The following is a 16,473-nucleotide window of genomic DNA, read 5'->3' as shown; positions in this document are numbered from 1 at the left end:
GGTCAAATAGTTTATAAATCAAACTATTGGCAATAGTCATTTGGTCATAAGGAACTCATCATTAAGCTATTGATAGGAGCTAAGGGCCAAAAGTATGTGTGTGAGTTACCTGCTAAAGTAATTGCTTGGGTTTTGGCTCTGGCTCTGCTCTGTACTGCAGCTTGATTTTAGTGAAAAGACTCCTTGTCGAAGTGGACGATATTACTCCTGCTTTCATGATGAGAAATTGAGATTGAGTTTCGTGATGTCACATAGTCAGGCATGCCCAGAATCCAAGAGCTAGGCCAGAACATTTCTTGAAAAGGTTTCATCTTTTTTAAAAAAGACAATTCTAGGAATTTCCACTTCTCTGTAAAGACGTCTATAAGTTATATAAAAACCTCCTGATCTGCCATATATGTGCTGAACACATTGAAGCTATTGGAGTTTAAGAACTATTTTGGCAGAGCTTCTTGAAGAGCTTTCTCTGGCTCTGCACTTCATACAAAAATAGCGTCTTTCAGGTCATCTGGTCAAGGAGTCAAAACTGATGAATGAGGAAGTCACTGAAAAAAAAAAGATTTTGTAATAAAAGAACTGGGGTGGCGGGGAAGGCTTACTATTCTTGCAAAGGAGAAAGGGTGCTCAATTTTTGTACTATGAAACGCATCTTCCAGGAGACTTTTCGCCTTGGACTGAGAGGAATAAATAGAATTTTTCCCTCAATCAACTTCAGTAATGACTTTGGGTTTGGCGAGAAGGTTTAAGCCACTCCTGCCCCTCATTTTCTTAGACAGCCGGGACCAGCGCACGGATTCCCAGCGGGTTTCGGAGGCGTGACGCCCCGCCCGCCCCCCGAGGCCCCGCCCAGTCACGCGCAGGCCCCGCCCCGCCACGCGCAGGCCCCGCCCCTACTGCGGGGCGCGCCGGGGACGCCGCGGGCGGCTCCTCCCGGGTCTAGGCCCCGAGCAGACGCAGCGGGTGTCGCCGCCATGACCCTGTCTCGGCTTTCTCGGCTGTTGGGCCGCGTCCCGACCGAAGCGTGGAGAGTGGCAAGTAAGGCGCGGGGCGTTGGGGTCAACCGCGGACGGGGGGGTGGAGGCCCGGGCGCTCTGAGAAACGCCGGGGAGGGGCCCGTGTGCCCAGCGCCCGCGGGCGCGCGTTTGGCCGAGCTGCGCGCTCGGTTTGGGCTCAGCCTTCCGCGCCGTGGCCCGCGGCTTGTCCCTTCGCAGCCCGGGACCTCCAGGTGGGTTGCCAATTGAAGATCCCCAAAACCCTTCCAACTGGGATTTCCGCTTCCGTGCGGGCGCTGCTCGGGCCTCGAAGCGCCGCAGGCGTTCTCTGGAGTGTGTGCCAGGAACTGGCCGGGTGCACTTGCTCCTGGTGCTCATAGGGAAAGAAAAAAAGAAAAGAGCCTTTGGGGATGAGAGTAACTCATTTGTTTATTTACAGCAAAAAGAATTTGTGACAGTTTACATTGTAAAAGAAATTGAAAGCGGGTGGACATGAACCAGAGGCAAATAAGTATTAAAAATTAGGTGAAGCCGAAAGTTGTTAATGCAGAGAAAGTGTGCGTGCTTTCAGTAAAAAAAATTTCAATCCTTTTTTGTTGGACGACTTTCTGAGTGTATTACAGACTTTAACTGCAGAATGTGCCGAACAGTTTTAATGTAGGTCATCCTGGAGAAATTATGTGTGTAAATTGAAAACTGAATTACTGCCCTTCTAATAACTGGCCCCAGATTTTTGTGTGGTTTGTTCATCATTCTGTAGCCATTACCCTCCTCTCCCCCCAACATAAGCCTATTATTAATGGTAAAAAAACACTTAATGATTTAGAAATGAATAATAAAAAGTGAAAGCCCTTAGTTGTCCAAACTCCAAGGTAAATGCTGTTTAAAATTTTGTTGTATAATTTATCTTCCCTTTTTCACTAGTATTAAAAACTTAAGAATGAAATATTTGATAACAAAGGTGTAAGTTATGAAGCAACATTTATGAACTCATTCTCCAATTTAATGGACAGAATATTTCTGTAACAGTGTAATCTAAAAAGGAGAGGTACCATGTTCCCCACCCCATCCAGTGAAGGGTGGGGAGGAAGCTAAAAAGGAAGGCAGGGAGGTCTTGGGGAGGAAACTTGGTGGAGGCATGTGGAGCAGAGAGACATGTGAAGATGCTTCATGCTTCTGGGCCTTGGACTTGTACTAGGGACTTGGGGGACAGAGAGGAGACACTTGAAAGAGAAGTGAGCGAGATACCTGTGGGGAGGCTGACAATGGCAGCCTTTATCTTGAGTTGTATTTTCAATTTGCTTTTTCCTTCCAGGCTTCCCTGGCTCCTTCTGCCCCTTTCCTCTGGTTCCCTACCAGATGGTGCCTTAGACTATGGCAAACTTTTGGACCTCAGGAGCCACCCTTTGGCCAACCCTGTTTGGGCATTTTCCCATGAGGGGATGGGTTACTTCGGGTACTTCATTGGAAAACTATACCCTTTCTCCTTTGTCATTATTGCACACTAATTCTATTAAAAGTCTTTTCTATTAAAAGTCTTAAGCACTGGGGCCTCCCCTGGTGGCGCAGCAGTTGAGCGCTGGGCTGCGAAGCTGCCTGCAGCCTCTGCAGCGCTGATTCAATCCCCAGCCACCGGAGAGGGTCCCACATGGCGAGGCAGACATCTCCTGCCACACCCGCTGCTCCCCTCAGCAATGTACTTCGCCCGTCTGCCTGTTCTGTTTCCCACCCTGGCTCTGGTGAATCCTTTCACCCTCCCACGCTTCTGACTGTACCCAGTGCTGGTATAAATAAATAAATAAATCTTAAAAAAAAAAAAAAGTCTTAAACACTGCTGGTGTGCTTTGTCTTTATGCAGGAGATGGCAGAACCTATTTAGAGCGTGCAAGGTTTGGGGTTCCCTGGGTGCCCGTTAGCCTGACCACTAACATTTCCATTGCCAGGTAGCTCCTTGAGTGCTGTGTCCTGATGCTGTTGTCCAACTTTGCAAGTTTTGTTTTCTCTATAGAATAGCCTTCATACAACTTTCATACAATTTGTATTTATTTGCTTTTTGTATTTATTTGTATTTATTTGCTTTTTTCAGCTAAAACTATGTTTTGCTATTGAGCCATATCTGTGTGTGAGGTTGTAGTTATGCTTTCAACTGTGTGGTTATATCATAGATTTTCCATTCTCCCAGTGAACATTTTGGTATTTATGTAAAAGCCGGGATTGACTGCTATGCATTTTTGTCTATTTGTAAGAACTCATGTGTAACGAATGAATTTTTGGAGCATACTGTATGGGCCTGTTGAATTTTACAATCTGATACCAAGTTGTAAATAACCTGTTCCTACAGCCAATTTATACTTCTGTCAGCAATATATTACAGTTCTTGTCACTCCACTTACATGTCAACATTCAATATTGTCAGAAAATTTTATTTTTGTCTGCCTATAAGTGAGTTAGTGACTTAATGTGATTTAGCTTTTCTCTTATTAAATTATCTTTTTAAATATTACTTTATTGAAATAGTTCTTCATTTTCTTAATGGATTGTCTTTTCACATATAAATTCATATACACAAGTTTATATGGATATAGTGGTATAAGGGCAGTTCTAGTTTCTTTCTTTTGCATATGGATATATAGTTTTCCCAACACCATCTATTGAAGAGACTGTCCTTTCCCCATCATGTGTCCCTGTCACCCTTGTCAAAAATTTGTTTATATTACTATGTATTTGACTACTAAGTCTTTTTTTAGTTATCTAAGTGTGGCAAATATCTCCATTTGCGGGCTGTTTTTGTCACTCATATGGTGTCTTTAAAAAAAAATTCCTGACCCTCCCTGGCGCAGGGGTTAAAGACACTGCTCTATCAAACTGTTGCCAGCCACTATTGCAGGAGTTTGCCTGGTTGCTGAGCCACATGGCCCAGCAGACCTCTCCTGTCTTGCCTATTGCTCCCCTCAGCAGTGTATCTCAATAGATCTACCTGTTCTGCTCCCCACTCTGTCTCTGGTGAGTCCTCTCACCCCCTGCACCTCTGACCTACACCCCATTTCTTCTACTAAATAAATAAATAAAATCTTTTAAAAAAATTCCAACAGTAGAATAGAATAATGTATCTGCATGTACAATCACACAGCTTCTGAAGAAAGATGCCTTTTGATGAACAGATAATTCAGAGTTTTGTTGTAATTTTGTCTTGATCCTTTTGTTTATGGTCAGTGCTTTGTGGTCCTAAGAAAACTTTGCCTACCTTAAAAACATAGATGTCCTTGATTTTCTTATCAAAGTTCTATGGCTTTCCTTTTTGTATTTAAGGCTTTATGTTATCAGAAATTGATTTTCATGTGTAGTATGAGTTTCATTTTTTTTTTCCTTATCATTAACCAGTTGTCCCAGGTCTGTGTATTGTTCTTTTCCCCCACTGATGTAATGACAGCTATTATGAATCAAGTTTACATATTCGTTATGTGTAGGCTTATTTCTTTTCAGATCAGCTGATCTATTTGTCAACTCCTATGTTGATACCACAGGTTTTAATAACTACATCTTTGTAATAAATCTTGGTTTTTAGTTGGGTTAAGTGCACCCAAAGTTCCTCTTGAGATTTTTGATTAATACTGTTTGATATTTTTCTAATTATCATTTTCTTATTTTTGCTTATATATAAAAACACAGTTGACTTATTTATTGATTTTGTATCCAGTAAGCTAGCTAAATTGCTTTATTAACTTATTTGCAGATTTGGGCAGGGTTGTTGCAAGGTAAACAATCATCTGCAAATAACAAAAACATAGTTTCTCTCTTTCAAATCTTAATTCTTTTTCTTTTCTCTGGTTGTTCTATCTTTGCTCTTATTTTCCAGTATCATGTTATCTGAAGTGGTGGTAGCAGACATAATTGTATATTGTGATTATAAAGGGAATGGATTCCCTTTATAAGTGTGATATTAGCTGTAGATGTGTCCTTTATCAGATTAAGGAAGGTTCCTGCTATTTCTAAAAGGGTCTTGGTTTCTTTATGCATTTGTCTTTTTTCTTAGACTCAATAAATCTCAAATTTTACTGAATTCTTTTTTTCTTCATCTTGGAATGATTATATCATTATCTCCTTTAATCTGGTGAGTTTGTGAATTAAACATTTTTCCTAGTGCTGAATCACTCTTGTATTCCTAGAAAATATACAAATTGATCATGGTATTTATATTTTCGTGATATAATGTTGGATTTGATATACTTAATTTGTCTAGTAGCTGGTTTAATTTTCTTACAATTTCCAGTAAAGTTTTTAATTAATTTAGAATTAGTTAACCTAGCCTCATGAAATGAATTTGAATAATATCTTTTCATCTTGTCCCCTTCATTGTTATATTGAAATGATTCATTCCTTAAGTGTTTGGTACAACTCACCTGTAAAACTATCTAAATCTGCTCTTTTCTTTAAGGGAAGATTTAAAATTACCTGTCTAATTTCTGTAATGATTATCGTAGTATAGAACAGGTTTTTTCTTCTTTTTTTAGGTCTTAAGTCAGTTTTTTTTGTTGTTTTTTTTGTTTTTTTTTTTTGTTTTTTTGTTTATACAAGCACTGGGTACAGTCAGAAGCACGGGAGGGTGAGAGAATTCACCAGAGCCAGAGAGGGGAGCAGTGCAGGCAGAAGGACTGAAGTACACTGCTGAGGGGAGCAGCGGGCAGCAGGAGAGGTCTGCGCGCCATGTGGGACCCTCCTCAGGTGGCCGGGGAGCAGCCGGGGGATCGAACCGGCGCCGCAGACGCTGCGGGCAGCTTCGCAACCCAGCGCTTAACCGCTGCGCCACCGGGGAGGCCCTCTTAAGTCAGTTTTGAGGAGTAAATTTTTTCTAGAAAATTACTCATTTTGTATACTTATAGAATATAAGTATAAAGTTCCTGAGTTGTTGGGGTTTACCCCACCCCCATTTCTGCTCTCTATAAAACTATGTACTCTTTCCTCATATTATTTATGTTGCCTTCTGTTGTTGTTATTAGCATTAGCAAGGACTTCACAAATAGTTTGAGTCTCTTAAGAGAATCAACTTTGGATTGATCCTGTCATTTTTATGTATTTTACTTGTGTCCTTTCCTTAGTGTTTTGTTTTGTTTTGTTCCGTTGTCTGTGAGTCTCCTTTTAAGAAAAAAATCATGAAAGTGGTACATCTTACATGTCTTAGTCCAGGCTGCCAAAATAAATTGAGCTGGTAGCTTAAATGTCAAATATTTATTTCTCAGAGTCCTGGAAGTTAGGAGGTTAAGAAGTTCAATATCAAGGTGCCAGTCTGCTTCCTGATTTGCTGATGACTGTCTTATTGTATCCTCAAGAGGTAGAAAACAGAAGGCCAGAGCAAGCTAACTTCTTTTCTTAGAAAGGCACTTAACCCTTCATAAGGACTCCACTCCCATGACCTGATTACCTCCCAGTGGCCACACCTCCCAATATTATCACATTAGGGGTTAGAATTCCAACATGAATATTGGGGGCAAACAAACCTTCAATCCATAATAATTGGCTGGACTTTGTATTTTTTTTTGTACTCTGAAAGTCTATACCTTTTCATTGGAGTGTTCAGTGCATTTATAATTATTAAAATTACTGCTATAATTGACTTTTCCTACCATATTATTTTTGTATCTTCTATTTGTCATGCTTTGTTTACATTAAATGTTTTCCTTTTTTTAAGTGCTGGTGATTCATAAGATACACGTTGTCTTTTATTTTTTTTACCCTTGAAATCCAAAGCATACTTAAGGAAGCCTAAAATTAATGAATATCATTACCCTCCCCTAAATAGTACACAGCTTAGGGCCTCCCCTGGTGGCACAGCAGTTGAGCGCTGGGCTGCGCAGCCTCTGCAGCGCGGTTTCGATCTCCAGCTTCTGGGCAAGGGTCCCACATGGCGTGACAGACCTCTCCTGCCCCGCATGCTGCTCCCCTCAGCAGTGTGTTTCGTCAGTCTGCCTGTTCTGCTCCCTGCTCTGGCTCTGGAGAATTCTCCCACCCTCCCGCGCTTCTGACTGTACCCAGTGCTTGTATAAATAAATAAATTTTAAAAAGAAAAACAATAGTACACAGCTTAAAAGTGTCTTTGCATTCACTCATTCTCTGCCTTTGTTACTCAGTCTTTTAGGGGTGTGTATGTGTGTGTTTTCATGTGTGTTGGGTAAGATTGTAGTTTGTTAACTCCATAAATCAGTGTTACCATTGTTTTATACCATCAATATATGGTATTTTCTCTCTATACCTTCTTTATTTTCTCTCTATACCTTCTTATCTCCCACTTTTGGCATCACTTTCTTAGAGTCCATTCTTTAGAATTTCCTTTGATAAAGTCTTATGGTCAAGTTTCCCATTTTTAATCTGGAAAACTAACATTTCTTATTTTTGAAAGATGGTTTCAATGAGTATCATTTTCTCATAATTCTGTCTTCTGACTTCATTATAGCTATTTGCAAGGTCATCTGCCTGTCCAACTTTTGTTCTTTTATCAATAATCTGGTTTTTTCTGGCTGCTTTTTAGATCTTCCTTTGATGTTGGAGGATCTTCATTTTAGTTCATCCCTAAATGTGTTGTTGTTGTTGTTTTTTAATTTTACTTGAAGTTGTGTGCTAACTTTCCTCAGGCAATTAGTACCATAAATAGGAAGTGTTTTATATGAGCATATAGAAGAAAGAAAACTATATTAATTCTATATATCATTGTCATAGCTTTATTAAAATACTCAATTATGTATTTATCTGTTTTTAATCCTGATATTTTGTGGGCTCTTGGGTCTGTGGGAGACAGTTTCCAATTCCATTTGAGCACTCATTCAACAATTTACTGAGTAATATGCAGTAGATATGCAAATGAACATCCTGATGTGCTGTTTTGACATTATTAAAGCAATTTGGCTGTAATGCTAACTTTGCTAACCTCACAACCAAATCTTATGTAAATTCCAAGTTGAGTGTGGAGGGTATGTATGTATACACAGAAGCACATGTAGATGTACAAGCAAAATTTGTGTGTGTGTGTATATGTATAATTATAATTTTAAATTATATATTATTATGGGTAGGGTGACATAGTGATGAAGTCTAGAATATGATTAAAATACCTATATTAATATCCTAATTATATATAATGCTTCACAAATGTCAAACAACTAGTTAATATTTGTATTAGTTGCCTATTGCTGCTATAATAAATGCAAAACATCTTATGGTTTTAGAGTTTCCAGGTCTGAAATGGATCTCTCAGGGCCAAAATCAAGGTGTTAGAAGAACTGTGTTCCTTCTAAAGGGTCTAGGGGAGAATCTTGTTTCCTTCCTCTTTCAACTTCATCTTCCTCGACTCATTGACCTTTTGCTAGTATCAGTCAAATCTGTCTCGCACTACCTCTCACTGGTTCTCTCTTCCCCTTTGAAGAATTCATGTGATAACAGTATACCCACTTAGATAATCTAAAATAATCTCGCTAGTTGCAGGTCATCTGATTAGCAACCTTAAGCCCACCTGTTACCCGATTTCTTTTATGCACTGTAACCTATTCATAGGTTCTGGTTATTAGATTCTGATCTTTGATCATTATTCTGCTTGCCACCGTGGAATAGCTGGAACTGGTACCTAGCTCTTTCTGCCTCTGAAACCATTCCTGTAGGAAGTTCCCAATCCTGAACTCATTTTTTTTTTTTCCCACAGTGGTTTTGCCCTTGTTGAATATTATCTCAACCAGGGGTTGGTTTAGCTTTCTTTTTATAAGCTAGAGAAAAAGTCATCTCATTTATACATTGGAGATGCCCAGTTACATTTTTTAAATGTTTAGTTGGCAAGAAAAGTGGACTATGATTAGAATACCAATATAAGAATACAGTCCCTTGGGCCTCCCCAGTGGCACAGCGGTTGAGCACTGGGTTGCAAAGCTGCCCGCAGCCTCTGCAGTGCTGATTCGATCCCCGGCCGCCAGGTGAGGGTCCCACATGGCACACAGACCTCTCCTGCCGCCCGCTGCTCCCCTCAGCAGTGTATTTTATCAGTCTGCCTGTTCTGTTCCCTGCTCTGGCTCTGGTGAATTCTCTCACCCTTCCACGCTTCTGACTGTACCCAGTGCTTGTATAAATAAAAAATAAATCTTTAAAAAAAAAAAAGAATACAGTCCCTTGTGACTTCCAGAAATATTGATACTAAATATTGTCACTGAAAACTTCATACTATTTAGTTATTCTTAATTATCTGATTCCTAGTATTTTTGGCATTGCATCAGACAGTAATTAATATTTTATATATATGTTTTTATAATTTTGATAGTGGTTAACTTATTTCAGAGCTCTTCTTTTCAAACTGATAAAACCAGTTGTCTCCAAGAAAAGGAAATGACTGAAAACTCGGAACAAGAGGAAAGAATTTTTACTGTATGTCCTTTTGTTGTACTTTTTGATGAACTGTGATGAACCTTTGATGAAATGTGAATGTGTAAACTAAAAATAAGCTAAATTATTAAATTTTTAAAGTAGAAGAAATGAATGATTCCTGTTTGTTCACTGTCCTCTCTGCTAGGATCACCCCATGTGTGTCATTCTCTGAGAAAAGCAAGTTCTCAAGGAGGGATGTCTGAACCTGTCAAACAATCCCTTAAGAAGCCAAAGTTACCAGTAGGTCGTTTTGATGCCCCAGAAGATTCCAATTTAGAGAAAGAACCACTGACAAGTGAGTATAATAGAGCTCCTCTTTTAATTTTTGAAGTATCAAAATGTTTTAGTTATTGAGAAAAAAAAGCAAATGAAACCTGTTATTGGCTGTAGTTATTTTATTAACAATAATGAAGCATACTTCAGCAATGAATAGAATTATTATATTGACCATCAATATGTATGGGTTTAAAAAAGAAAACTATTTGCAAGCCGCTGGCAGTAATTGATTGTTTTGTTTTTTATACTCCACTATTCACATGGGAAAAATATGTGAATTGATTCTTGCTTTGATTCAAATACCAGAAACCCATTTGAGCAAACTGAGGCAGAAGGTAGGGTTATTAGGGTACAAGGTACCAGTAAGGTGCCAGGGCAGTGATACTTCTTGGCTTTGGAAAAAGACTGGTATGGGGGTCTACACACTATGAAAATCAGGATATTCTGCCTTTTGTTTTTTCTAAATACATCTCTTCATAGGTCTTTGTCTCCAAATTGCTTTCTCAGTCCACTGGGCAAAAAAGTAACTCCTCTAGGGCCTCCCCGGTGGCGCAGCTGTTGAGCGCTGGGTTGCGAAGCTGCCCGCAGACTCTGCAGCGCCGGTTCGATCCCCGGATGCTCCCTGGCCACCAGAGGAGGGTCCCACATGGCGCGCAGACCTCTTCCTGCCGCCCGCTGCTCTCCTCAGGAGTGTACTTCCATCCTTCTGCCTGCTCTGCTCCCCGCTCTGGCTCTGGTGAATTCTCTCACCCTCCCACACTTCTGACTGTACCCAGTGCTTGTATAAATAAATAAATAAATCTTTAAAGTTCCAGTCTCTCCTTTTTTAAAAAAAAAAAAAAAAAAGTAACTCCTCTAGCAGTTTAAGAAAGCAGTCAGACTAAAAATTTCTTAGTCTTAATTCCAGATTCCTTAGAAGAGTTCTACTTGACCAATCTTGGATCAGGTGTCCACAGCGGAGTCTATCAAAGAAGCCAGTGAGTGGATCACATATGAAGGTGATTGTTCTCACTGTAACCACATCTTTGGGGGAAAAGGAAGGGAAGATAAGAAAATAAAGAAGTTTACTGAGCAAGGTGGGGTGATAAACTAAATATTTTGCATTCAGTATGTACAAATATTGGTTTATGTCTTACAGTTCCTTATTTAAGTACTACTTTTTCACTTTAAACTCTTTTAACTTTGATTTACGGAACATGTAAGTGTTAGCTATTCAAAAAATAAAATTTTAGATAGCATAAGTGTAAATAAGCTTACCACTTTGAGACCTTGCAGTACTGCCCTGACTGTCCAGGCATGTGAGAATTAACCTGTCATCCTAGGTAAGAAGGTATCAGTAGAAGATATAGAGACCTGTGCTGGAACTCTTTCTAAAATATAAAAGCTTTTGTTTTTTGCTCAATTAAACATTTTAATTTATAGCACTTTATCCCATCTAATCTGATAAATCAATCAGCTATGAAGATGGAGACTTTTTAAAGTTTCCTCATCTAAAGATAAAATTATTCTCTGGTGGCTTTAGCAAAGTATAAAAATCTAAGAGGAAATATTTCCTTAAAACATCACACAATGTAGTATATACAGATGTTGATTTATAATGCTGCACACCTGAAAGTTATAAAACTATGCAATGTAACTATTTTTTTAATTAGGATTTTTTTTAAAGATTTATTTTATTTATACAAGAGCTGGGGTACAGGCCAGATGGGTGGGAGGGTGAGAGAATTCACCAGAGACAGAGCGGGGAATAGAACAGGCAGACTGATGAAACACACTGCTGAGGGCAGCAGCGGGCGAGACAGGAGAGCTCTGCTGAACCATGTGGGATTCTCGTGGGCCGGGTGGGATTTAATCCATGCTGCAGAGGCTGCAAACAGCTTCACAGTGCGTCGCTCAGCTGCCTGTGCCACCGGAGAGGCCCTGCAGTGTAACTTTAATAAAACATTTTTTTAAAAAAATAATGGGGAAAAGGGCCTCCCTGGTGGCGCAAGGGGTTAAAGCACCACACTATGAAGCAATCCACAGCCTCTGCAGCAGGAGTTCGATCCCCAGCTGGCCAGGGAGCAACCCACGTGGCGCAGCAAACCTTTCATGTCTCGCCCACTGCTCCCCTCAGCAATTTACTTCGGTCAACCTGCCTGTTCTGTTCTCCACTCTATCTCTGATGAATCCTCTCACCCCCTGCATCTCTGGCCTGTACCCCAGCTCTTGAATGCATAAATAAATAAATATTTAAAAAAATAATAAAAATGAAGGGAAGAAAAAGACTATAGATAATACTGCCTCTGAAAATACACATGAAAGAGAAAAAGCATGTACTCTTTGAAATATTTCATAGTAAAATAAAACATTATGACTGAATTATCTTGCATGAATTGCATATAAAGTCAGTATCAAGTCAAGGAGGAATTATTTTGTCTATGAGAAAGTAAATTTGAAAATTTTTGAAAAAACATCACACACAAAAATAGCAATCCCTGAAGTAAACCCTGGCATACAGCATGCTCATTTGATTTTTAATAGGCATGATGAGACAATTCAGTGGGGCAAAGGATGGTCTTTTCAACAATGGTGCCAGGCAAGCTAGACCATTCTAAGAAAAATGTATAGGTTGTCCCTTTCTAGAGAATAGATTTCATTATTAGATATTTAAGGAAGATTGTTTGCAGCTAGGTACCCTATTTAATGCAAAAATAAATAAGAAAAGAAAATAAATAAAATACATAAATCACTCTGACCGGGACATCATGTGGTAATTGGCTTAAGAGATACACAGAAAAAGATCAGAGAAGGGTAGACAAAAGAGGTAACATTTGAGCTTGGGTTTAAAGAGACAGTAGAATTGTGATAAGGAGTGGTGGGAAACGTTTCAAAAAGAAAGCTACAGTAAAAGAAAAACACACACTGGGAAACAGCCAGTAAGCCGCACAACATAAAGTGAGAATTAATAAAATACCAGACTAGAAAAATAGATTTGGCTCCAATCTTGGAGGGCCCGAAGTGCTAGGTCTGTGTGGCCTTTCTGCAATGGACAGAGGGAAAAGCACTAAAATGTGAATGAAGATTGTTTCAATCAGCTTTCCTAAAATATAATTTTAATATAGTAAAATCCATCCATTTTAAGTAAACAGTTCAGTGAATTTTAACAAATGTTTCTAGTCATGTAACCAACACAAAGTAAAAAGTTCATTCCCCATAGAGTCCCTCCTACCTCTTTATATTAATCGGGTTTCCCCATCACCCTGCAGCCATTGATCTTTTTTCTATAAGTATAATTTTGCCTCTTTTAGGATTTTATAAAAATGAAATCATGCAATGTGTAGTCTTTTGTGTATGACTTTTCACTTAGTGTAATGTGGAGGAGGGATTCTTTTTTAGAAAGATTATTTCAGCCTCAAGAGGCAAGAAACAGATGAATTAGAAAACTGTTGCTTTCCTCTTGATGGGACAGAGCATGAGCCAGTGTAGTGCTGGTTAGAATGAAATGTTTCAGCAACTTGTAGGTTATAATGAGAGTGAAAATAAGGTTAAACAAAGATAAGGAAGATGGGAGATTAAAGGTAGGAGGTTGTGGAAAAAAAGAGCCAAAGTCTGTGGGATTTGGAAAAAGAACATATTCAAGAGATAATAATATCCAAGTAAATGACATAAGTGGAGATGAATATTACCAGATAAGAGTATTGAGGACCTCTGTGGCCCCAATATATGATAATTCATTAATGTGATACTGATATTAATGTTGATGGGAGAGAGAGTTGCACCTATAAAACAAATAATTGATATCATCCAAAAAGATACAAGTCTTTGAATTTATTATAAGATGGGAGAAAAACATTGGACTGGTGAATTCTGCGAATTCAAAAGAAGAAATGCTGTGGAAATTTGGTGGTAGAATGAGAGACTGGAAGTCGCAGCAAAGGAACAGGGATATCTTGACCCTATTTCTCCTTTGTACTATGAATTGATTTGTGTCCTCTGAAATAACAGGTTGATACCTTAACTCCCAGTGTGATGGGATTTGGAGATAGGGCCTTTGAAAGATAATAGGGTTTAAATGAGGTCTTGAGGGTGAAATTAGTGTGTTTGTAGGAAGAGACAACAGAGAGCTTGATGTTTGTTGCTCTTTCTGCCATATGAGTACATAGCAAGAAGAGGCCATCTGCAGGTCAGTTCCTCACCAGAACTCACTGTTGCTGGCACTCTGATCACAGACTTCCAGCTGCCAGAATTGTGAGAAAATAAATTTCTCTTGTTTAAGCACCAGTCTGTGAGCCTTGGTTATGGCAGCCCAAACTAAGCCCCAGAGATATGGAGGAAATCATAACTTCTGTTGGAGAGTCTTTTAGAGGAAATCAAAACAATGATGAGGTAGGGAAAGTTTATTCACAGTAAAGATAGATAAAGCCCCTGATTCTGTGATTGGATTTTTATGAGGATAAACTGAGTTAATATGTATATAAATTACTCAGAATTGGGTTTGACTCATGATGGATATTTCTATTATGAATACATAATATTAATAACAACTGCTATTATGTCTATTATTGGCATTGCCAGCTAACCAGTTGCTAAAGCCAGAATCTTATAATGAGAAACAATATTAATAGCCAAAATTAATTCAGCTTTCTTATCTACCTGACACTGTTAGACCATTTACATGCATTACCTTGTATTTTTTTTATTTGTGCGAGTTTCTTTGTTGTTTTTTTGAGGAACAAGAGTCAAGTTTTTTCATTCATTTCTTGCATTTGAAGTATTCCTCAGTGACATCCTTGGCCATAGTCCTAAGCTGCCACACAAGTGCAGCTAACCACTTTACAGGTTCCCCTATTCTGTCAGTTTTACAGAGGCCTACCCATTTTCCTAGTTTCTTGTCATCAATCTTAATTAGGTTGATTTGGTGTTCAGCACAAAGGGTCTCCACCAAGTTGACATATTAAATGCAGGCACACAAAAATGGACTTAGTGTTTGTATAAGGACTTTGGTAGTTCAGGAATCCTACATTGTGGGTGGGGTTGGCCTTTAGCATCTCTTGGAAAGCAAAATTAACATTCATTATACCTCCATCAGTAAGGCCTTCCTCCACCTTAGTGGTGGTTTTATGGTGGAGTGGAATCTTAAATGCACTGAACCCCTATATTCAGGGGACTCAGTGGTGGTAGTGAAAGCTGCATTACCTTTTTAACTTTGAAGATAGTAAGGATGGTATTATTGTTCCCATTTTACTGATAAGAAATGGGATGGCAATTGCTATGAATTTATACTCCGTATTTTTTGCACCCCTTTCCTCCTACATTAACCCACAAGCTCATATGCAGTACTTTCCAGATTGGGACCGGAGAGTACTCTTAAGAATTCTAAGTCACTAATGCAGGTAATAAAGATTCAATATGAAAATTGTTTCCTATAGTGGTTTCTTGACCTCAGGAAAAAAACACATTTACAGTTCATTTAAAGACTGCATAGTAACCTAGTCAGTTGTATCTAGCTTCTTATTAACTGGCAAATTTGCAACCCTCTCTTCAGAATTGACCCTTCACAATCAATATTCATCTTTTCCCCATGTCTATTGACTGCTTTTTTTTCTTCTTTCTCCAGAATTTCCAGATGATGTAAATCCTGTTACCAAAGAAAAAGGTGGACCCAGGGGCCCAGAACCTACCCGATACGGAGATTGGGAACGAAAGGGACGCTGTATTGATTTTTGAGCTGCATATTCTTTAACCTCATTAACTTTTTCTGAATATGTACTCTGAATTATTTCTGATTATCTTCTTTCTTATATCCTTTAGATCATCCAGTTTCTATAGTGTATTTAAAGATATATATGTATGTGATGATTTTGGAAGACAGTATGCTGCTATAAATTAGAAAGGGGAAAATGTTTCTTTATTAGCACCTATTTTAATTTTAATGTCTTGGGGAGCATGTAAGTGATTTTAAAACTGCAAACTACATGTTTCAGTTTAAATTAATCAGTTGTTTGTAAATGCATGTGTAAATAAAAGTTTTTTAAATGTGTTGCCATGTGCTAGGTAATAATGACTTTTTATTTTATTTTTTTAAAGATTTATTTTTATTTATGTATATAAGAACTGGGGTGTAGGGCAGAGGTATGGGAAGTGAGAAGATTCACCAGAGACAGAGTGGGAAGCAGAACAGGCAGATCTACTGAGATACACTGCTGAGGGGAGCAGTGGGTGAGACAGGAGAGGTCTGCCGTGCCATGTGGTGTTAGCTTCCTGGCAAGGGATCGAACTCATGCCACAATGCGTGGCAATAGCTTGATAGCACTGAGACATTAACCACTGCACCACCAGGGAGGCCCAATAATGGCTTTTTATATGTGAGTTTAGTAGTACATTGTAGTTTGAGAAGGCCACAGCAAATAATCCTTTACTTGGAAACAGGTTACTTGAGTTCAAATCCAAACTTTTCTTCTTACCAACTATGTGACTTTGGGTAAGTTATTTAACTTGTCTGTGCTTCCTTATTTATAAATTAGAGGTAATACTACTCTTGTTTTTTTTTTTTTTTAAAGAGGCATATATTTTCATTTATTTATTTATTTGTTTGTTTGTTTATACATGCACTGAGTACAGTCAGAAGCGCGGGAGGGTGAGAGAATTCACCAGAGTCAGATCGGGGAGCAGATCAGGCAGAAGGATCAAAGTACACTGCTGAGGGGAGCAGCGGGTGGCAGGAGAGGTCTGCGCGCCATGTGGGACCCTCCTCCCGTGGCTGGGGAGCAGCCAGGGATCAAACCGGCGCCGCAGAGGCTGCGGGTAGCTTAGCAACCCAGCGCTC

The 16,473-nt window shown here is 39.1% G+C and overlaps 1 protein-coding gene across 1 annotated transcript in view; it reads left to right on the top strand.

Moving 5' to 3' along the window:
• Positions 1–835: 835 nt before the first annotated feature.
• LOC311167585 (stromal membrane-associated protein 1) overlaps positions 836–16,473 on the top strand; it is a gene marked incomplete at its 5' end in the record, with an annotated part of 190,831 nt that continues 175,193 nt past the window's right edge. Inside the window, 2 exons of the mRNA XM_084228679.1 lie at positions 836–1,035; positions 9,535–9,684. Of these exons, the coding sequence (XP_084084805.1) occupies positions 972–1,035; positions 9,535–9,684 (214 nt within the window). The remainder of the gene's footprint in view (positions 1,036–9,534; positions 9,685–16,473) is intronic.

This window comes from Talpa europaea (assembly GCF_964194135.1).
Source record: "Talpa europaea genome assembly, chromosome: 2".
Classification (NCBI taxonomy): Eukaryota; Metazoa; Chordata; class Mammalia; order Eulipotyphla; family Talpidae; genus Talpa; species Talpa europaea.
This window is presented reverse-complemented; position numbering and strand designations above follow the sequence as displayed.